The 23,622-nt window shown below is 48.3% G+C and overlaps 1 protein-coding gene across 1 annotated transcript in view; it reads left to right on the top strand.

Annotated features, from left to right (window-relative positions):
• PPP1R1A (protein phosphatase 1 regulatory inhibitor subunit 1A) overlaps window positions 1–23,622 on the top strand; it is an 82,873-nt gene that overhangs the window by 36,489 nt on the left and 22,762 nt on the right. The window contains exon 2 of the mRNA XM_035101365.3: window positions 8,595–8,655. Coding sequence (XP_034957256.1) covers window positions 8,595–8,655 — 61 coding nt within the window. The remainder of the gene's footprint in view (window positions 1–8,594; window positions 8,656–23,622) is intronic.

The following is a 23,622-nucleotide window of genomic DNA, read 5'->3' as shown; positions in this document are numbered from 1 at the left end:
CCAAATGTGGGTTTCTATAGCAACTAGTTTTAGTAAGGAGGTGAGGCAGGGGAGAGAGGCACCTGGGACCTCCCAATGTTGCAGTTGTCAGAATGCTGCATGGTAAGTGCCTCGTGGAAACATCAATAGCGTCTCATTGGTGACTCCTGGAACTCACATGACCAAACACAGTGCACACATGTACCTCCAACTCCAGAATTGGCAAGATCTCCTGCACTGGGGAGGGTGAAAGTCAACAGCTAGCCTTCATGTGCCCTATTTTGCAGAGGCTGGTTCTCTGTTTTGAAGGTGTCATTTATTTGAGGGTTCATTCAGACTTCCTTTTGTGCCACACTTTCCAGGCACAGGTTTATGTTTTGAAGCTCCATGTCTGAGCAGAATTTTCCCTGGGAAAACCTGAGATTTACTGCTGAATTTACTGCAAATGACGATCCACAGAAAACCCAATTGTATTGTTGCATGTTTTAAAATTCCATGTTAATTGGTTTGAACTTGGGGTGCCTAATGCAGTATATTGGGTTCTTGCAGGACAACTTTTGTTTTGAGTAGATACCTTCATGTTTGCGTATACATATAGCCCAGAGGTTTCCAACCTTTGTGAGTCCACGGCTCCCTTGACAATCTACATTCTTTCTGTGGCACCCCTGTGGGGCTCAGGACCCCAGTTATGTCACCCTTGGCCTGCAAAGCTGGCAGACTCTCACCTTTTCTCGAACACCCTCCCTTGTGGAGTGTTCCCCCAGCCTCTCCTCCCCTCTCCTTGGGAGTCTTCTGGGCCCCTGGTCTCGCCCCAAAGAGATTTGCCTCCCGGAGGCACCATTCTCCTGCGGAGCTTATAGCCAGGGCTGCTGCAAAAAAGAGCTGTGCAAGCCTTCGGGAGGCAAAGATATAAGAGGGCATCAGGGAAGAGAGGGAAGGAAAGAGAGACAGAGGTCAGCATTGCCCGTGATGCCCCAGGCACCCCAGGCCTGGCACACTGGTTGAAAACCACTGATATAGCCTATTGATGGCTTTGTTTCTGTTTGGAGCAATTGGTCTGCTGCTTGGCGGTAGATCCTGGCTAGCACCTTAGCTTAGTTTTATAGGCAACAACCCCCTGCTATCTGTTCATGTGCCCTTTGCTGGATTCTGCAACTCAGAGGTTACTCAATTATTCATAAATATTGGTTTTTCTCCATCATGTTGACACTTTTGGGCCGATCCAAACCATACCATTAGTAATGTGTGCACAGTGTTGAATGATGTCACACGCCGGGCGCCTGTGACCTTGCATTGTGAAATTACCATTTTACAGTTTCACAACTGTAAATGCACATGACTGTTTCATGTGGGGTTCAAGGGAGTGCTGCCCTGAGGGACCTGGAAGTGAACTTTGGGTTCCAGCACTTGCTGTGCTGCTTTGAGGAGTTATTCACATGTTGGCTCTGATTCAGGGGAAGTTAGGCCCCATCTGCACTAAACACTTGAAGCAGCATCATTTCAAACAGCCATGGCCTCCCCCAAAGCATTCTGGGAAGTGTAGCTTCTTTAAGGGTGCCAAGAGTTGTTAGGAGACCCCTATTCCCTTCATAGAGCTACAAGGTTCCCCAGGAGGAGCGATTAATGGTTAAACCACTCTGGGAATTGTAGCTCTGTGAAGGGAGCAGGAGTCTCCTATCCACTCTTGGCACCCTTAAGAAATTACATATAACATGCCCTTCAGGGGAACAATTGGCCGGGAAAACAGTTATCATTGCCCATGATAGAGCAAGGTATAAGCTAGGGATCCATAAAGGCATCTTCTGGGCCAATAAAAGGGCTCAATACTGCAACAGATCATTTTCTGGTACACCAAACCCAGAAAATTGCAGATGTATTAACCAGGCTGAAATTGGTTGATGCAAATCCTGTAGACACACCTATGGTGACAGGTTATCAGGTAGATGATAGCGCTGAAACATTTTCTGACACCACACTATATAGATGTGTTCTAGGCAAGCTAAATTTCATTGCCAGATGTTCAAGACCTGATATTGCTGCAAGCTGTAATTTGCTTGGCAGACATGCTACCGGTAACAATCCTACTGTTCAGGATTGGAAGGCTCTGAAATGCATTGCACGTTATCTTAAAGGTACTATGTACTACAGGCTGAAGTTCACAGGTCAGAAGAAGGTCTTGAGATTTTTGCAGATGCAAGTTTTGGAAGTGACAGCACAGATGGTACAAGCACTTCTGGTGTTTGCTACATGTACAACCACTGTCTGTTTGACTGGCTGTGCAGGAAGCAAACAACAGTGAGCCAGAGTTCCTGTGAAGCTGAACTGAATGCTCTCTCATTCTCACTTATGGATTGTGAGTGGTTGATGCAACTGTTTGAGGATGTCAGAGTCAAGGTGACTTGTCCTGTTCAGGTGTATCAAGACAACAGGTCCTGTTTGGCTTTGCTGGCTTCAGAGAGTTGCAAGCAAAGGACCAAGTACTTGCAGATCAAGTTACACCGTGCAAGGGAGTATATCCAGAAAGGACTTATTCAGGTGTCCTACATGCCAGGTAATGAGATTCCTGCTGATCTGCTATCCAAAGTTGTTAACAGAGAACAACTTCAGGTTTATGTACAGAAGCTACAGTTGGGAAATACTGCAGCTTAAAGGTTACACAGAATGGGGGGGGGATGTTGGGAATTCAGTTCCACCTTACGGACAGGCATGTAGCCAGGCTCAGCTCTAGGTGTAGTCCCGGTGGCGCGGGGCGCCAGGGCGCTGGGCCGGCGGGGGGGGGGTGCTCGCGGCAAAGCCGCATGGAAACCGTGCTGCGCGCTGTGAGGGCGGGGGCGCCGGAGCGATCTCTGCGCCTCAGCGCCAGGGCGCCCGACCTGCTTGAGACGGCCCTACATGTAGCTGTTGCATGTCACATGTCTGTCTGCACTTCTGTTGTATATTGCTATTGCTTTTTGCTCTGCTAAGCTGATGAAGAAGGAGACATGTTTTTCTCTCTCCTGAGATATGCTTAATAAACACCTGTAAATATGCCAACACGTCTCTGTGTGTGTGTGTGTGTGTGTGGCCGCTCTAGCTATGTGGACTCTGCTACACCGTATCTAGGCTCTTGGGGTCTAAATCAGGCACCCCCAAACTGCGGCCCTCCAGATGTTTTGGCCTACAATTCCCATGATCCCTAGCTAACAGGACCAGTGGTCGGTGAAGATGGGAATTGGAGTCCAAAACATCTGGAGGGCCGCAGTTTGGGGATGTCTGGTCTAAATCGATATCAGCTGGCTGCACCAGAGGGTGGAGACGCCCGGCACGACGGCCGGTAGGGCACGGGGCCCTGGTGTCTACACGGTGTCTGCCAATATGTCTGTGTGCCTGGCCCTGCTTTCCCAGCTTCTGTGAATGCCGGAGTCTTATTAATAGCTCTAACATAGCACACTTCATCTCCAAAGCACATTAGAGAGCGAGAGAGAAATAGAGAGTATAATTAATTAATCATTTAATGCTTAGCAGCACTTAAACTGCACGCAACTCTCCACAAGTGCACAGGCACACAAAGCACAGCCTAGACGTTAAGCCCTTTGGCGTACTTAACTCTCTCCAAGATTGTGTAGAGCGTGGCCCGGTGCCAGCTAGGGAGAAGGCTGGGAAGACTCGGCTCCCTGGGTGCCTGGGTTATGCCTGTGTGCTGCATCCTGCTACAAAGAATTGGCTAGATCTGTGTGGTCCTTTAATGTGTGTGCTTTTTAAAAAGAAAACAAATAAGTTCAGGCATAAAGGTTGCAGCTTGCCTGGTGGGGGCACACAGACCTCTCGGCTTCCAACACATATAAAAACATAATATAACGTCAAACATTAAAAATCTTCCCAATGCTGGGCTGCCTTCATATGTCTCCTAAAAGTTGTGTAGTTCCTTTAGCTCCTTGACATCCGATGGAAGGGCATTCCACAGGGAGAGCACCAAAAGGCCCTCTGCATGGTTCCCTGTAATTTCACTTCTTGCAGTGAGGGAACCACCAGAAGACCCTCGGAGGAGCTCAGTCTCCAGGCCAGGGATCACCAAACTTACAGCGCTTTGGGCCGGTGCCTGCAGCACCAATCGCACAGAGGGCAGTGGAGCGCGTGCCCATACACGTGCACACTCTCTATTTCCGGCACACTTCTGGGTCGCAGGAGCACCGGAAATAGCTTGTGCGCGTGCGCATGGGCCTCCTGCGACCTGGAAGTACACCGGAAATGATGCTTGTGCATGTGTGCAAGCTATTTCCGGTGCTCCTGCAACCCGGAAGTGGGCAGCTGCACTGGTAAGAGCGAGCAGCGGCAGTGGGCGGCGGGGGTCGCCACGGGCCGGATAAATTAGTCCTTTGGGCCGTATCCGGCCCCCAGGCTGTAGTTTGGAGGATCCCTGACTTAGATCTAAATAGTTGTGAATTGCTCTGATAAATTCCCTTTGAGCAGCAGATGAAAATGTTTCTTTACGCTAAGGCATTTTCAATCAGCGCCTGTGTTTTTAACGTTGCCACAGTGTGAGATTAAAATATTTCTTAGTCTAATATTGTAACCATCTGGCATGATTTATCTGCTGCTGCTTCTGGGTTGTTTTAAAACTCAGAGATCTTGATTTCTTGTTTGGGTGCTGTTTATTTATCATCAATCTGCAAACCGCTTTGAACTAATGCAACATGTCGATAGGAGCAGACTGCCAATGGTCCTGCTCAGCAACCTGCTGTCCCTCCTCTCTGCGCCTCGAAACTGGTGCAGTAGAAGCCTTTTTATGGTGTGCCCCAGGTTCAGTGCCCAGATTGACAGCTCTTAGCTCACTTTACAAAGAGACATCCCAAAGAAGACCTATTTAGGATGGATCTCAGTTGGAGACAAGGGTGGCATTCATAAACAGACAGCTCCTGGAGCATAGCATGATCCTTCTGCACCAGATGTAGGACATCTATGGCCCTCCAGATGTTGCTGAAATACCTCCAACCCTGACAATTGGCCATGCTGGTAGTGGCTGGCAGAATTTGTGAGTCCAACAACATCATGAGGGCAACAGGTTCTGCATCCCTGGTTTGTGCTCTTTCATGATATTGCCAGTGCCAACCTTACTGCAAGTGTAGGGGGAGGGAGGGGGAAAGGAGCATAAGACAGTTCCCTTTCCAGTGACCCATAAATTAAGTGATTTTCCATATTCCAATGGGATGGGAGGTGTGTCTGATGTCCAAGTGAGAAGCAGTGCCTCCCACGTTTTAAAATCAATCTTCTGAGGACACCTTGAACCCACCCAAACCCTCCAGATGTTTTGGACTACAATTCCCATCTTCCCCGACCACTGGTCCTGTTAGCTAGGGATCATGGGAATTGTAGGCAAAAACATCTGGAGGGCCGCAGTTTGGGGATGCCTGGGTTGGGAGGCCTCTAGCTGACGCTTGTTTCATAGACAGATCCCCATCTCCCAGGTTCCCTGCAGAGACAAATCAGCCATTAATCCAATTTGTAAGATATTGGAAGTCAGCATAGATACAGCCCGAAAAACATGTAGTATCTTCCAACTGCCACTCAAAGACTATGAGCTGCATAACGCCATACGCAAAAGTGACCTCTTCACCTGGTCTTTGAAAGCGGAGCACAGCCCAGAGTCAAACAAAGATCAAGCTGGTGGCAGCTGAAAGATCAGACCCACCTTTCCTTCCCCTCCACACCTAACAGTGCAGAAAGTTCAATGTGCTCCCTGCTGTCTGTAGAAGGCACCCATGTGGTGCCTGGAAAGCAACTGCTGGGGAAAATGGCAGCCAACACACTGGTCACTGACCGAATAACTACGGCTTTCTCATTGCGTGAGCTCAGGGCCGTCTTAAGCACATCTAGCGCCATGGCGCAAAGGTCCCTCCAGCACCCCCTCCCCGAGCAGCAGCAGCGCAGAAGCAGGAGGGCTGCGCTTGCCTCCATCAGGGGCACCCTCGCCACCTCCGCCTTCCCCTCGCCCAGTCCAGGCACTGCGGAGGGGAACCTTAAAGGTGTTTTCTGGTTGCTGCCTCCTCCTCCCTCCCTGTCCCCATTGACTGATGTTCTCCTGCTATGAGGAGACAGTGCAGCTGATGGCTGACTACTTGCAGCACTGGCTCGGTGGCGTCGCGCTGCCGCCCAGCCACATGGCCAAGATGCTGCACCGGGAGGCCGATGAGCTGGAGAGTCGTGAGCGGCCGTTCTTCCGCAGCGCCTGCATGGCGGCCGCCTTGCCACAGGAGCTGAGCCGGGTGATGGCGCAGATGGAAGCCGAGGGCAGCCTCAACTGGGGGCCGGGTGGTGGCGCTGGTTGTGTTTGCCGGCAACTTAGCAGCGCTGGCCGAGCGTGGCGCTCGCAATGAGACGGCCGCTGTGGCAGAGGCGCTGGCCGCCTACTTGGCCAGGGAGAAGTGAGAATGACTGGAGGTGCACAGCGGCTGGGTAAGCGCACGGCGGCAGCCCGCCAATGCTGGGGCGCCCCCTGGTGGCCAGGCGTCCTGGCGCATTGCGCCACCCAGCCCAGGCCTAGAGATGGCCCTGCGTGAGCTTCTGAGGTTGCTGGGAGGTGCAAATTACAGTCCATGCTGCAGACATGTGCATTTTGGTGGTACACAGCCTCTCTAAATTCAGTCTCAGCCATTTGATGCTGCCAAATCCATCTTATGACAGCTATCCTACCTTTTCAGGATATTTTCCCATCACCTTCCTTAGTGTAGAAAGCCCAGTCTTTGGGGAAAGTAGGTTCCTTGCGCAAGGCCTCTGAATCAACTATAATTGTACAAGCTGAACCTAAGTTATAGGATTGCAGCAACGTAGTGTGTGTGGCGCACTTTCAAGCCTTTCTCCATTACTGTAGGGCAGCTCAGTATCCTCATCATCAATGCTAGCTTGCATCATAAACAGCATGAGAAGAAGGAAGCTTGAGCAAGGGGGGTTTTCCTGACCCCTCCAGCCCCTGCACACACAGCTCCTCATAAAGCCTCTGCGGAAGATCAGGGGGCCGTTCTGAACAGTGAGGTGTAGGGGGACCATGAGGATGTGGTGGGTGGCAGAGGAAGAATGTAACACACACACCACCAAAACAGGCACAGGCACCTTGTTTTAGATTTGCTTCACTTCTGCTACTTAAGATCTGGGTCAGTTTTTTCAAGGAAAACAGTCATTACTTTCTGCAAGAGGAGAAGGATGAATTACAGGCAAAATATGCAAAATATATCAAGGACTCCTGAAGACAGATCATCATCCTTTGCTCTTCTTCTCTGCCAGCACTACACACACACACACACACACACACACACACACACACACACACACAAAAGACACACACTCACTAGTGTTCTCTGAAGTGCGCACATGTTCTCTGAGCATGCTTGAGTGAGAATGACACCCTCCTCCGATTTGTCACTTTCCATGTCCACACGCAGACGACTAAGAGGACAGATGAGAGACTGCATAATCAGAAGGCTCTATTTCCCTCCCTTAGGGCTGTCAACTTATTTATTGATAAGCCAATTAAGTTGAAATAAAATTTACATATCGCCAAAAACAAGAGCCACAACCCACACCAGTGCCTATTTAAGTGCCTAAGTGAGATACCGTAGGAAGTGTAAGATCATTTATACAGCAAATGCCGCTCCTCATGATTAGGAAAGATAATGGCAGCCAGATGGGCGGGGTATAAATAATAAAATTATTGTTGTTGTTATTATTATAGCTCCAGAGATTTAGGAAGGATGCCCCATCTAGGTTCAGAGATTTAGAATTCAGGGCAAACACTCTTGGGCAAGAGCAGGAGTGGGAAACTGCCAGGCTGAGAGCCAGATGTGACCCCTGGAACCTCCCCTTCTTCTTCTTTTAAATCAAGATTCTATCCCTCCTGGTTATGAAAATATGCTCAAAAGTGTGTGGGCAATATCTGCTAACATCCCAGGGGGGCGGCTGGACTAAATTTCAGTGGCTGAACAACTCCAGGCACGCCTGGAGGATGCAGACCATTGGGATCCCTTCCAATCGGGATTCAGGCCTTTTCATGGGACTGAAAAAGCCTTGGCCGCACTGGTCAATGATCTCCGGTGGGCTAGGGATAGAGGGGAAATGTGTTTCCTGGTTCTGCTGGGTCTCTCAGCAGCCATTGGCACCACTGACCATGGGTAGGCAAACTAAGGTCCGGGGGCGGATCCGGCCCCATTAACTTCTAAATCTGGCCTGCGTACGGTCTGGGAATCGGTGTTTTTACATGAATAGAATGTGTCCTTTTATTTAAAATGCACCTCTGGGTTATTTGTGGGGCATAGGAATTCATTCATTTCCCCCCAAAATATAGTCCAGCCCCCCACAGGGTCTGAGGGACAGTGGACCGGCCCCCTGCTGAAAAAGTTTGCTGACCCCTGATCTAAGTAGATACCCTTTGAAAAGAGGGGTTTCTTCAGGGGTTGTATATCCTTATATTGGCAAGGGTATAAGAACAAAATAAAGAAAACTCGCATTCTGTGGCTTTGTAGTTGCTGTCCATTTATTGCCTGTCTCTCTACCCATTCCTGCTATATTTACCGGTAAGTGTTTGGACAAAAGTGATTCTGAGTGCCTAACTCCCGCACCCCTCTCCCACTCTTTGTTTCTTATAGATCCGAAGACGTCGCCCAACTCCAGCTACCTTGGTCTTGAGCAGTGACCAGTCATCTCCTGGTGAGAGCCAAAGCATACTGAACCATATTTTGGGGTGTCTCACTAGTTTGTGGGAGTAGCTTCAGAAATAAACAAGGAGACTTTTGTCACAGGGTCTGTTGCAGTATTGAGCCCTTTTATTGGCCCAGAAGATGCCCTTATGGATCCTTAGCTTATACCTTGCTCTATCATGGGCAATGAGAACTGTTTTCCTGGCCAATTGTTCCCCTGAAGGGCATGTTCTATGTAGGGCTGCCTCTGAAGATGGTTCGGAAACTTCAGCTGGTGCAGAATTCAGCAGCTATGTTGCTCCATGGGGCTAGACGGTTTAAGCATATTATACCAATCCTGGCCCAACTGCACTAGCTGCCAATTAGTTTCCGGGTCTGATTCAAAGTGTTGGTTTTGACCTATAAAGCCTTAACCAGCTGACGACTGCAATACTTGAAGGACTGCCTCTCCCCATATAAACCAGCCCAGACCCTGCAGTCATCATTTGAGGTCCTTCTTCGTGTGCCTCCTCCAAGACAGGTCCAGAGGGTGGCAACACAAGAACGGGCCTTCTCTGCAGTGGCTCCCCGTCTGTGGAATGCTCTCCCCAGGGAAGTTCACCTTGGCACCTTTAGGCACCAGGTGAAAACATTCCTCTTCAACCAGGCCTTTGGCTGACTGACACCCAATGCCCTTTTAAATGTGTTGTGGGGGGGATTATTATTACAGTGGACGCTCGTGTTGCAAATATGATCCATACAGGAGGCATGTTCGCAACCCACAGCGTTCACAACCCACAGCACCGCATCTGTGCACACGCGGGTTGCGATTCGGTGCATGTGCAAAGCGCAATTTAGCACTTTCTGCACATGCATGAGTGGCGAAAACTGGAAGTAACCCGTTCTGGTACTTCTGGGTTCGGCGCGGTGCGCAACCCAAAGCATCTGTAACCCGAGTATGACTGTATAATTTTTGGTTCTTATTTTTTGTTATGTATTGTGGGGTTTACTGTATTTTTTTGTCACAAGTCACCCTTTGATCTACAAATGGAGGGTGGTATGCAGATTTCATAAATAAATAAAATGTTGCAAGGTGTTTGCTGTTGGCCTGTGTCTCCCTGGGTTTTTTGAGGGGTCTTCTTCTTTTTTGGCAATCACTCATAGCTGAGTAAGATGGACCTAGTGCAGGAATGTGGGCAACCTACAGCCCTAGAGCTGCATAGGGCCTTCAGCTGAAATCCGTTACCTTACCCTGCCCTCAATAGTTTAGGACCAGGCTCTTTGAAGGACTTCCTGTACCCATGTGCAGCTACCTGGCTTTAAAATTGGTCTCAGAAGTCTTGCTCACATTTGCTTTCATCAAGATCTATTAAACTGGCAGTGACTAGAGACAGGGCCTTCTCAGTGTTGGCTCTGCACCTGTGGAACTCCCTCCCAAGGGATATACATGCAGCTTCTTTCTACCACAATGCTATGAAACAGCCTCCCTGGGGCAGTGTCTTGCCCCTCTTGATTTCTTTCAATTGAGTTTTTTACCTGTTTTTCTTGTGGGAGGGTTACATGTTTTGTGAAGGTATTGCCTCCTTTTTTGTGTGTGTTTTTGGTTTTTATTTTGCAATGTGTGTTCAGTATTTTTTGACTGGTTTTTTTGTGGGGGGGGGGAAGATGTGGGTTCTGAGCACCACCAACTTTTCTTTCTGTGAAATGGGAATTTTTCTTAGATTTCCACATGCCTCCCTCCCCAGCTCCAGAATGTTTGCCCTCTCCCATCATTCTTGCACATTGGAGCCCCAAGATGCCTTTGATAAATTTAGGAGAGAACCTCCAGAAAGTGAAGCAAGCATGAATATTTGTTTGTTGCATTTATATCCCACCTTTTCTCTAATGAACTCAAGGTGGAGTACATGGTTCTCCTGCTCTTCATTTAATGCCCACAACAACCCTGTGAGGTAGTGTAAGGGGGAGAGAGTATAGAGAACCTCCCCCTTTCATCAGGAGCAGTTCGTCCCCAAGCAGCCATGATAGCGCGGGGTCTGAAGGGGCTAGTCAGGAAGCGGAGAGAGAGTGCCAGGTCTCTGACAGCATGGGAGAGCCCCTGCTCCATGGGCGGGAAGAGAGAGAGATGGAAAGGGGGGACAGGGAAAAGACGGAGCGTAGACCCTTTCTCCCGGTACCGGAATTACGGAGCAGGAGAAAGGGGAGGAGATTCACTGTCCCGAGGCTATTGTGTTGTTCGAAACCGCGCAAAGGGGCAGTGCTGGATTCTGGATCGGAATGAGCAGACATGCATCCAACAGCTCGTTACACTGTAAATAGAGTACACCAATAAAGACTGTTAAAAGACAAGCATGTGGAAAGTCGTTACTCTAGAGTAGTCGCAACAACCCCTGACAGGTAGGTTAGGCTGAAAGGTGACGGCTGGCCCAAGGTCACCCAGTGACCTTTATGGCTGAGTGGGGATTTGAACCCAGGTCTCCAAGGTCCAGTCCTCTAACCACTACACTACAGTGGGTCTCTGGATATCCCTTGTGGGTGGCTGTCCCAAAGGCAAGATCAGGAAAATTCAGCAGAACTGGACAAACAGGAAAGCATCTTGTTTCTTAGCAGGGAGCAACATCTCTGGAAAATGACCTCACTTCTTGTCTGTGCAGCCATCTCCTTCGTTTCTCATTCCTGTCAGTCTCCCACAGCTGCAGCTGGCCTGCACAAGACTTGACAGTCTCAGTCCCTGGTTGCATCTTCTGGCTTTTCTTGCATGCTGGATAATTGACCGCTTGTCTGACCTGCGTTTCTCTCTGCTTCCTTGTCTGTCTGAATATTTAGGAAGTTGTCATGGTGGATTGTTGATTTGGCAAATAATGCTGACAGCAAACAATAGTCAGCAAGCCATGGCATCTTTTTGTTGGTGGGGAAAGGGAGGATCACTGGATAAGCCCCTGATGCCAAAAGGGGCATTGTTTTCTTAGATTAGGAGCTAGGAGGAATCGGGAGTTCAGACTTCAAAGCTGGACAACACTGGGATTTTAATGGTACTCATCCTAAGGCTGGCTCAGTTGGTTAGAGCGTGATTCTGATAATGCCAAGGTAGCAAGTTTAATCCCTGTATGGGACAGCTGCATATTCAGGTTGGACCAGAGGATCCCCAGGGTCCCTTCCAACCCCATGATCTCTGGTTCAATGAATCTATAAGGGCCTGTGTAGATGACACCTTGATGGAGCTCAGTGGCAGAGCACCTGTTTTACATGGTTCTCTGCCACTCTATGGTTCTACTCCCGGCATCTCCCGGCAGGGCTGGGAAAGAGAGCCTGTCGGAAGCCGTGGAGAACCACTGCCAGTCACCAAGCTAGATGTCTGATTTGATGTAAGGCAGCTGCCTCTGATCCACTGGGATGCTGTTGGGGTCAGAATTGGGATTGGACTTCAAGCCTTCTCACACCAGTCACTGGATCAGAATGAAAGGACTCATCCAGGGGAATTTTGTACTTCTTTGAAAGCAGTACCTGCCACCGCCACCGCCCCAATGTGGGGGCCTATTGTCACCTTCATGGGGTAAGCATGGATTACTAAGGCGTGTTGAATTTTTAGACCACGGGTGTCAAACACAAGGCCCGGGGGCCAAATCCGGCCTGCCAGACCTCGTCATGTGGCCCGCCGAGCGCCCCAGCCAGCGGGACCCAGCAGCGGGACCTTGCTGCTGAAGCGCAGCGCCAACAAACAGCTGGCGTCGGGGGGGGGGGTAGAAAGGCGGCCGGAGCAGCGCTGCGTGGAGCACCCCGAGCCACAGCAGGAGAAGGAGGAGGCAGCTTGCCGGGTCAGCGCCCGGCAGCGCTGCACGGAGAGTCCCGAGCCTCTGCGACGCAGCAGTGCTCTGTAGCACTTTGAATTCTCCTCCTCCTGCCACGGCTCAGCGCCTGGAAACGGCTGCTGCTGCTGCTACTGAAGCACAGACAAAGCACCCAGCAGCACCGCGTGGAGGAGGAGGAGGATTCAAAGTCTACAGAGCACTGCTGCGTCCCAGAGGCTCGGGACTCTCCGCACGGCGCTGCTGGGCACCGACCCGGCAAGCCTCCGCCTCCTCTTGCCTCACCTCCTCCTCCTCCTCCTCCTGCCGCGGCTCAGCCTCATGAACGTGAGCTCAGCAGGCTTTACGCACTTCTCCTAAAACGGACACCCGCTGCCTCATGCTGCACGGGAAATGCTTTTTGCCCCTGGGTCCTTTCGCGCTCTTTTCTGGCGCTGAATCAAGGCGGCGACCCCCCCTCCCTTTCTTCCTTCCTCTCTCTCGTTCTTATTCTTTCTTTCCCTCTCCTTCCTTCCTTCTTTATCTCTGTCTTCTCTCCCTCTTTCTTTTTCTTTCCTTCTTTATTCCTTCTTTCCTACTCTTCTTTCTCTCACCTCTTTCCTTCCTCTCTCCCTCCTGCTCCCTCTTTTCTTCCTTCCTTCCTTTCCGTCTTCTCTCCCTCTTTCTTTTTCTTTCCTTCTTTATTCCCTTCCTTATTTCCTACTCTTCTTTCTCTCCCCTATTTCCTTCCTTCCTCTCTCCCTCCCACTCCCTCTTTTCTTTCTTCCTTCCTTCCTTCCTTCCTCCCTCCCCTCCCCTCCCCTCCCTCTCCCTCTCCCTCTCCTCAGAAACATAGGATGCTGCTTTATACTTCTGGTCCTTAAACCCTGGAACCAGGAGAGCAGCTCCAGTGAATCAACCTCAGCCAGTCCCTTTGGTGAAGGGTGGTGGCTCACTGGCAGAACATCTGTCCTGCATGCAGAAGGACCCCAGCATCTCCGGGTACTAGTAGCTCTGCAAAGGTCCTGCATGAAACCCTAGTGAGCCTCCACCACCCAGTGCAGTTACCAAAAATCATTTTTCAATAAATTGTACAATAATTGTACATTTGAATATCTACTTGCCATTATTCTGACTATGTTTCTGCTTTCAGAGCTAGTTATTACTTACATTATTACAAAAAACAGTAATAATTGAATGCAGTGACAATAATTTATGATAATAAAGAGTGGACACATAGTCCTACAGATACAACCGGCCCTTTGAGGGTGACCAAACTGCTGATGCGGCCCCCGATGAATTTGAGTTTGACACCCCTGTTTTAGACTTTCAAATTCCAAGAATGAGGGGTGCTAAAAAGTTGGGGAATTCAAAATATATTTTGCTTAAATTACTTTAATTATTCTTGCGTGAGAGCTGGACCATAAAGAAGGCTGATCGCCAAAGAATTGATGCTTTTGAATTATGGTGCTGGAGGAGACTCTTGAGAGTCCCATGGACTGCAAGAAGATCAAACCTATCCATTCTTAAGGAAACCAGCCCTGAGTGCTCACTGGAAGGACAGATCCTGAAGCTGAGGCTCCAATACTTTGGCTACCTCATGAGAAGCGAAGACTCCCTGGAAAATACCCTGGGAAAGATTGAGGGCACCAGGAAAAGGGGATGACAGAGGATGAGATGGTTGGACAGTGTTCTCGAAGCTACGAACAAACTGCGGGAGGCAGTGGAAGACAGGAGTGCCTGGCGTGCTCTGGTCCATGGGGTCACAAAGAGTCGGACACGACTAAACGACTAAACAACAACATTCTTGCTTGATAAGTAAAATGTGTGTAAAAATTGCATAGAAATCATTAACAATGATTGCCAAGTAGTTGCAGTTATATTTAATTAATTAATTAATTAATTAGCATTATCTGACATTTTCAGAAGGTAAAATTTAATTTCTTTAGTTACCTGAAAGCAGTTCATGTGTTTCTTCATCAAACATAGACTTATGAAATTAACTGTTGTCCAATCATAAAAATAATAGCAGATTTTAATTACTCAGATCCAAAAACATATTTTTAAGATCCCTCACTGAAGAAATTTATAAAAATTAAGTTTTGCCTCTAAAACAACACACCCTAATAGATGACTCAGCCACAAGTCTGACCCTGCGAGGATAGTGATTCTGCAACTGGAGACCCCCTCCTTGGATGGAACTGCCAAGATGCTTATACTCACCCTCAAAAGACATCTTGGACCAATCCATTCTGTATAGGAAAGTGTTGCTATTCCATTAAAGGACACTGGCTCCCTCTAGCAAGCTGACAAATGTCAGTGACATTCTGCTGAGCATGGCAGACTTTGTAAAAGGTCAGCACCAACACTTTGAATTGTGCTCAGAAATGTACTGGGAGCCAATGTAGGTCTCTCAGGACCGGTGTTATGTGGTCCCAGCAGCCGCTCCCAGTCACCAGTCTAGCTGCCGCATTCTGGATTAATTGTAGTTTCCGGGTCACCTTCAAAGGTAGCCCCACGTAGAGCGCATTGCAGTAGTCCAAGCGGGAGATAACCAGAGCATGCACCACTCTGGCAAGACAGTCTGCGGGCAGGTAGGGTCTCAGCCTGCGTACTAACTAGATGGAGCTGGTAGACAGCTGCCCTGGACACAGAATTGACCTGCGCCTCCATGGACAGCTGTGAGTCCAAAATGACTCCCAGGCTGCACACCTGGTCCTTCAGGGGCACAGTTATCCCATTCAGGACCAGAGAGTCCTCCACACCTGCCCGCCTCCTATACCCCACAAACAGTACTTCTGTCTTGTCAGGATTCAACCTCAACCTGTTAGCCGCCATCCATCCTCCAACCGCCTCCAGACAGTATACCTGCAGGAGCCTCTCCACCCCCATTGTTCTGCCTGGACACTGAGGTCCAGTGCCGAGGGCCTTCTGGTAGTTCCCTCGCTGCGAGAAGCCAAGTTACAGGGAACCAGGCAGAGGACCTTCTCGGTAGTGGCACCCACCCTGTGGAAAGCCCTCCCACCAGATGTCAAAGAGAAAAACAACTACCAGACTTTTAGAGGACATCTGAAGGCAGCCCTGTTTAGGGAAGCCCCCATGGAGCTGCTGCTGGTGCTATTTCCTGACAGGGCTCCTCAAAGGAGCAGGACAGGTAGAAATTTGCCAGATGTAGCCTTTTCGCTCCTCTCTGTGATGAGGGGAGACAAATCTCCTCGCCTGCTGGATTTCTGCCTATGGGCAGCCATGACTGGACACAATTCTTATGTTCTTAGTGCTTATGAGATTATTTTGGCTTTCCGGAGGACTAGATGAGTTGCTCTCTCTCTCTGTGTGTTTATTTGGATTTATATCCTGTCTTTCCTCCCCAAGGAGCCCAGGGTAGATATATATACCCTGCATTATACCGTATTTTTCCATCTATAAGACGCCCCCATGTATAAGATGCCCCTATTTTGGGGGACTCCGATTTAAGAAAATGAGGGAAAGATCTATCTGTGTATAAGATGCCCCCAAATTTTGGACATTATTTTTTAGGATAACCTAGTCTTCTGCATGGAAAAATACAGTATATGTAATAGTCTGTGATGTTTTGGATCTTCGTAGCTGTGGTATGTTTGGACCATAATCAGGGTGGTGTTTTTTTGTGGTGGTGGTGTTTTTGGTCTTTTTAACATTTTGCAAGTTGTGTTTAAACATTTCTTTTTTAAAAAATAATAATTTTATTGGTTTATATATACATCAACATCAAATAGCACATAACACATAAAACAGATGTTAAAAGAAAAATAAAAAAGAACAAATAACAAGAAAAAATACAATACAGAAAAAAACATGAAAATAAAAATACATTCAAACAAATATCAACTTAATTCAACTTTTACAACCATTGTTTCTTGTACTTCCCCAGATCCCTTCTAACTGGTTTTCCATTTCCAATCATCTTTAGCAGTTTCTTATTCACTGCTTCAAATATTAATCATCATATTGTTATTCCTTCCAATTTTACCTCAGTCCTTAAAATTTAATTCATTTATCTTTTTTCCTCCCATCTCTTTCTTCCCTAATGCCTTAACAACAAAATATTCCCATAGATACTCAGTCTTTTATGTTCTAAAATATTTCCCTAAATATACTTTGAATTTCTTCCAATCTTCCTCCATCATCTCATCTGCTTGGTCCCGGAGTCTTCCTGTCAGTTCCGCGAGTTCCATGAAGTCCATCATCTTCATTTGCCATTCTTCTATAGTAGGCAGTTCATTTTTCGTGTTTAAACATTTCTTGTTACATTGCCCAGAGAGCCATGTTACAGGGCAATTAATGTTGCATGTATTGTATTGAGCAGACATATAGCTGCCATAGGTCCAACCTTCCATCCTCCCGAAGAGGGAGGAAGCTTGCACAGGAACTCTGCTTATATGATACTGTATTAAACAGGTGCACAACCTGGATAAAATGCAACTGGTGGTGATTTCTACCACCCGATTAAACAAAGTCCAGCTATCAGATTTCTGTCTTACATACTGGTGTTAAAATGCACAGGAGCTGTGCTAGGAGGGGAAATTGTTTATACAGTATGATGGGCATAAGTCACAACAGGCTTATTCTCTCTCCCCCCCCCAATTCCTGCCTCCCCACTCTACTTGCCAGTTCCTGCCAACCTAGCAGTTGAAAGCACACCAGTGCAAGTAAATAAATAGGTACCTTTGCAGCAGGAAGGTAAACGGTGTTTCCGTGCACTCTGGTTTTCATCATGGTGTCCCGTTGCGCCAGAGGCAGCTTAGTCATGCTGGCCACATGACCCGGAAAGCTGTCTGTGGACAAACACCGGCTCCCTTGACCTGAAAGTGAGATGAGTGCCGCAACTCCATAGTCGCCTTTGACTGGACTTAACCGTCCAGGAGTCCTTTAACCTTTTACCTTTAATTGTTTGAGATACATTATTGCTTTTCCTAGTTGGGTTGAGCGCCTGTATATTTAACAGTGCATGACAGGCAGAAGCCTACTAACTGTATTCTTCATTCATACCTGGGGGGGGGGGGTCTCTTAGTTTTCCACCTGCCATGGAGCAAAATGCATAGGAAATGCATATTTTCCTAGGGAAAATAGTTCGCATCTATGATTGTTATAGGCATTTTGCAGCTACATGACAGATAGAAATTCAACAAAATTTATTCAATTTTTTTTCAAAATATAGTCTGCCCCCCAACAGTGTCTGAGAGGAACAGTGAACTGGCCCTGTTTAAAAAGTTTGAGGACCCCAGCGTCAGAATGACTTCTGTCGTCTTCCTATTAGAGTACCAGGGAGATGGATTTTGTGTGTTCCGACTGAGACCCTCAAGGGTCTCATAGCAGAGCTGCCTATTGCAAATGTTTGTTGAATACCACCATGTGTATAGAAACTAGCCCACTGTGCAAAGGTAAAAGCACACTGGGTGCCCTCTGGCTGAAAAAGGTTCCCCACCCCATCTTAGGAAATGGGGCGGCTGATAATGCAATACTCATTTGCATCACAAATCAGGAAAGTAATCAACACACCCTGGGCAGGCATGACCTTAGCTGCCTTCCCACTCTACTGGAGTGGGTGGGGGTAGGATGTTATGAACATTTGCATGCTATTGCATCAAGGAGGGTTCCCGTGTGTGTGTGTGTGTGTGTGTGTGTGTGTGTGTGTGTGTGTGTGTGTGTGTGTGTGGTGTGAATGATTTAGCAGCATAAATTAAAGCTCTTTTATCTCAGGCTAAGCAGCTCCCTGGAGCTGATAGGTGAACCCACTTTATTCTGCTGGTAATTGCTCAGTCGCCTTCACTCACTGCTTTGCAGCTATGATACTCTTTTAGAAACACAATGGAGGGAAGGGTTCTGAATATATCCCTCAGTAAGGAAGGTTTTATGCACTGACGGAGGAAGAGGAGTGCGGGGGGAGCACACCGCCCCTGGCAGCGCGATCCCGACAGGGTGCCGTCGCAGCTGCCCCACCCCTGCACTGGGCACCATGCCCCTGTAGGCGGTGTGCCCCGCCCCCAGGATGCACACCAGCCCCGCCCCTGCTCTCCACCACCCCCCCCCCGGTGCCGGGGCATGAAGCTCCGCCACTGGTTCTATGCTCCATCTCTTAGCATGAAAGGGATAAGCCTCAGCAGTTGTGAATCACGCTTCATCAGCCAGGAGAAAATATCCTCCTTGGAGAGATGGAAAGTGGCAAGAATGAATTAAAAGCTTAGGGTGGGTGGACTACCTCTGCTATACTGTCCCCCCACCCCACCAGTCCTGGATAACTCCCCAGCCTAACTTTTTTCATTTCAGCACCACAATCTCCTTTTATGATGGCAGTGGGAAGTTTACATTTTGCTGCTGCCACTGTTAAACAACTGGCATTCAGAGAGCCATGTCTGTCTACTTCGGATCACAAAGATATCAGCCAGTAGATCCAGAACTACCTTCTGGCCACCCCTGACTTAGATGGCTATGCCTTCAATCATACATTCAGGCTAACTGGCCTTTTCCCAGCCCTTCCAGCACCCTGGAACGAGGTGATTTGTGCCACTGATGTGCCTATCTTTCTATACAGCCGGGGGGGGGGGGACATCCATGGATCTCCAGACGTTACTGGACTATGACACCCATCATCTCTGACCATTGGCCACGCTGACTGGGGCGGATGGGAGTGGGAGGGCTGTTCAGAAAATATTGGACTTGTTCACCATAATTTCTCCTACCACCTGGAGCCAGCCCTGCTTTGTGGGAAGCCAAACCCAGCGTACCAAGTTCATTTTCAAAGTTAAGGGAAAAGTGATTTGCTTATGCTTGTTTGAACAAGCTGCCCATCAGATGTCTCAATGGTCTTATGTTCGCAGGAATGCAAGGAAAAGCTAGTTTATGCATGCTTCCTGTAGAGAAGGAATGGGGAACTTGTGGCCCTCAAACTCCCATCAGTCCCAGTCAACATGGACAGTGGTAAGGGGGCAGGGTGATGGGGTTTGTAGTCCAGACACATCTGGAGGACACCAGGTCCTTCATCCCTGCTGTAGGACTTGTGTGGTAGTGCCTTTTCTTCTTCTAAAAACACCCTTGATTGCAAGGTTATCATATGACTGTGAGTGCCAATCATCCTGGGCTAGACTGAATTTTCCTCCCTGCCAGGAATGCTCATTTAAGAACAAAAAAAATGCTGGGGTTGAATGAGGCCAAAAAAGGCTTTCTCTGCCTTTTTATGGGAGTTGCAAATGCAAACTACCGGTAGATTAAACTTGCTCTGTGTTACTATCTATTACATCTAAAACGCAAGTATTCTTTCTACCACACAAAGCAGATTGCCAAGGAGAGAGAGAGGGGAAAAAATGCTGCAGTCTTGCAAGCACACAACACATGCGCCTGTATCATGCTCTGATTACGGTTTCCACACAGTGTTTCTTCAACTCCCTCTCCTGACATAAACCAGCACCCCCCCCCTTCTGCCAGGAGGCACCTGTGTTTGATCTTCAAATGGAGCAGAGATAATCTGAAAGCCAAGAAATTACATGCTCCTCTTTGCGAATTCCAAAACCATCCCTTCCTCTGAGACCCAACAGCCACAGCAGCAGAAAAGAAGAAAATGTGTTTGTTAAATGGGGAGGGGGGGGGAGAGTGTGCCGCTGTACGGAGTTGCCGCTACAGTGCACATCAATATTGAATGCTGTGCTGAGCCCCCTCCGGTAGCATAATATGAAGTCAGATCTCAGATGGAGGGGATGTAGAAACAGAGGTTCTGTTTCCGAAGGAGCAATTCTGAAGGCTAAACATAGGATCTCTGGCTTCCAGGGTTGGGTCTTTTTGGCTGAAGGTGGGATGTAGCATTTGTAATGCAGCAGAGATGCTTTGGAAGTTCCTTGCCAGTATAAATGCATACTTATTTCTTCACCAGGAAGCAGGGAGTCATTAGCCAGTAGATTTCCCCTTTAAATGCCACATCTGTCTTCAGCCCGAGTGGACAGGTAGGGGGTGGGGTGGAGGAAAGACATGGACTGTCCAGATAGCCAAGACTGGTCCCACTGCAGAAGCCTTTCACCTTCCTGCCCCACACCACTAGTCCATACTCTTCTGGTGCCAATAGAAGCTGGCCTTCTGCATGGCCAGGGGCAGGGATAGCTTCCCTCCTTGCAGCAGAGGTGGATTTAGGGCCCCACACCTAGGGGGTGCTGCCGCCGTTGCAACCAAGACATAGTGAATTGAGCAGAATGGAAGGTGAGGGGTGGAGGCGCTGAATTTTGGCCACAAGGTGCCACTGATATGTGAAAGACCAAATCCTTCCCTGTTGTCAGCACTGGATTAAGATGCAGTGAGGCCCCAGGCCATGTGGAGTTTAAGAGGTCCATAAAGGTAAAGGTAAAGGGACCCCTGACCATTAGGTCCAGTCGTGACCGACTCTGGGGTTGCGCGCTCATCTCGCATTATTGGCCGAGGGAGCCGGCGTATAGCTTCCAGGTCATGTGGCCAGCATGACAAAGCCGCTTCTGGCAAACCAGAGCAGCACATGGAAACACCATTTACCTTCCCGCTGTAGCGGTTCCTATTTATCAACTTGCATTTTTGACGTGCTTTCAAACTGCTAGGTTGGCAGGAGCTGGGACCAAGCAACGGGAGCTCACCCCGTCACAGGGATTCGAACCGGCGACCTTCTGATCAGCAAGCCCTAGGCTCAGTGGTTTAACCACAGCACCACCTGGGTCGCCACCTTAAGAGGTCCATAGTGGTGCTAAAATCAATGCTATTTTTGGTATATATTTTTGGTCCTATCAGAACAATTGTGTCTGTTTTAGAGTCTTTTCCCCCAGTTTCCTTTAATATATATATTTTTTTAAAAAAACAATTATGTAAGACTTCAAATTCAGTAAAACTTAGTGTAAGTTTTACTCGGCATAGACCCACTGAAATTAATGAACATGACTTAAGTTAGGGCTATTAATTTCAAAAGGTCTACTTTGAGTAAAATTTAGCTGAATGCAAACCTTCATATTTAGAGGTCATTCATACTCTGAAGCCCTAACCTGTTGTTTGCTTTATGTTGCCCATAAATCTGGCACTGCCCTCCCTCTCTGGGAGTGGGCTCTTTTTCACGGCAGCTGCACTACATGAGAAAGGGTTAACCATCCCTCATGCACCAGGATTTTGAGCCTAATCTCCACCCCCACCCTGCCTCAAAAAAGTGGGGGAAGGTACAATTAATGCACTCACAATTCTTTAATTCTTTTAAGTGTCCATTCATGACATTCTCTATATTGCTTCTGGACAGGTTTGTTTAACACGGCAGTTGTGCAGCATCTTCAGATGTTGTAGTGGTTCTCGTCACTCAAAACCATAGAGACAGTTTTTATAAAACACATTTTTCTCCATGATTATTCCTAAACCTGTATATCCCACAAAAGGTGTATTTGTAGCTGACTTTAAAAAAGAAAAAGCTGCACAGTTCAGATCATTGCTAAATGGGTCGTGCCATCTCACAGACTCTTTTTGGGTTAAGTCCCATTCCCATACAATCTGTTTAATCCCGCTTGGTGTCTAGTAGCATGTTGGAGTTAAAGAAGCACCTTGGAGCTGTGAGTTTCTGGGATCCTGCCGGAATGGTTTCTGGTCTGCTGGAGTTACAGAAGGGGAGCCTGGTAGTCCAGCAGTATTCTAGTTCCCATGACAACACCCTCTTATGTTTCCTGGGTGACAGAGCCGCTCCAAATTAGGTACCCTGTGTGGTGTGTGAAATATTAGAGGCTGTGTCAAATGTTTGCGTATTTAGCTTTCTATTTAGCAAAAGTCATGCTTTGGAAGGGGAAGATGCTTCCTGAACACACCCATAATGCTGAAGTCATGGAGGGTAAATGAAGCGGCTCTCGGGAAATACTGCCCTTATTCTTAACACATTGTTGTGCACCAACACTATCTCCAAGCGGTGCAAGATTCCAGGGGTTCCAGCCACTTACCCAGGGTTCGTGTTTCCTTTTGGGAATGAGGCATGGCAGAGACTGTGGTGTCTTTATGATATATGGCTTATTTATGCATATATACAAACTGAGCCTGCAATGGAGGGGTTCCCAGCATCAGCACCCCAAAGGGGTATTGTTTCTTTGATAGCTGCAACCATGGATTCAAGCAGAAATCAGCCATGTCTGCTTGCTGCTTTTTCCTCTCCCTCACATCACACAAGGCTAAACTCTGAACTCTGACTTTTGTTCTTATCACTATCTCATAGCTGGAGGAGGGACCCCACCCATTTGTCACCCACAGTGGCTTAGAGTGGGGGGCTGAGGGGTGCATGGCCCGGTTGCATTTTGGGAAGGGGGCACAACTAGGCGCCCCCATGATAGGCTCCCTCATTGGAGCTTGGCTTTGGTGGGTGAGGGAGCTGCCAGGCCACTTTCCTTGCTCCCAGCTGCAGTAGCTCCACTCCCGGGTCAAGCCTGACCAGGGGGTGGAGTGCAGGAGAGAAGAAGAAGAAGAAGAAGAAGAAGAAGAAGAAGAAGAAGAAGAAGAAGAAGAAGAAGAAGAAGAAGAAGAAGAAGGAGGAGGAGGAGGAGGAGGAGGAGGAGGAGGAGGAGGAGGAGGAGGAGGAGGAGTTTGGATTTGATATCCTGCTTCATCACTAATCAAAGGAGTCTCAAAGCGGCTAACAATCTCCTTTCCCCTCCTCCCCCACAACAAACACTCTGTGAGGTGAGTGGGGCTGAGAGACTTCAGAGAAGTGTGACTAGCAGCTGCATGTGGATGAGTGGAGACACGAACCCGGTTCCCCAGATTACAAGTCTACTGCTCTTAACCACTACACCAGGCTGGCTCTCTCCTCAGCAGGGCTGGCTCTCTCCTCAGCTGGGCTACATGTGTGCCTGGCTGCAGCTCCACTCCTGGGCCAGGTCTGATGTTCAGATTTGTGATGTTCAGATCTAGTATTCATATGTCTTTTCCCACCTCCCTCCTGTCCTGGGTAAAACTGATTAGCGGATGAGATGGCAGGAAATGCCTCTTTGGGTCCAATGAGGGAAATATTTTCTGTATTGATTTTATTTTATTTTTTACTTTTTGGTCAAAAGTCAAAAGCAATGCTCAGTCAGTCCTAATTGCTGGTTTGCACATTCATCAGTTATTCTTTTACATTTCTCCGACTAGGCATTCTCAGACCCATTGGGCCCCTGAAGCGAGTTGCAAAGCTCTGCAAAGGCCTGTGGTCCTGCGCCTCAATCAGCACCTTG

Source organism: Zootoca vivipara, chromosome 2 (genome assembly GCF_965207765.1).
Source record: "Zootoca vivipara chromosome 2, rZooViv2.hap1.1, whole genome shotgun sequence".
NCBI classification, from domain to species: Eukaryota; Metazoa; Chordata; class Lepidosauria; order Squamata; family Lacertidae; genus Zootoca; species Zootoca vivipara.
Note: the sequence above shows the minus strand (reverse complement) of the source record. Positions and strands in the feature narration are given on the sequence as shown.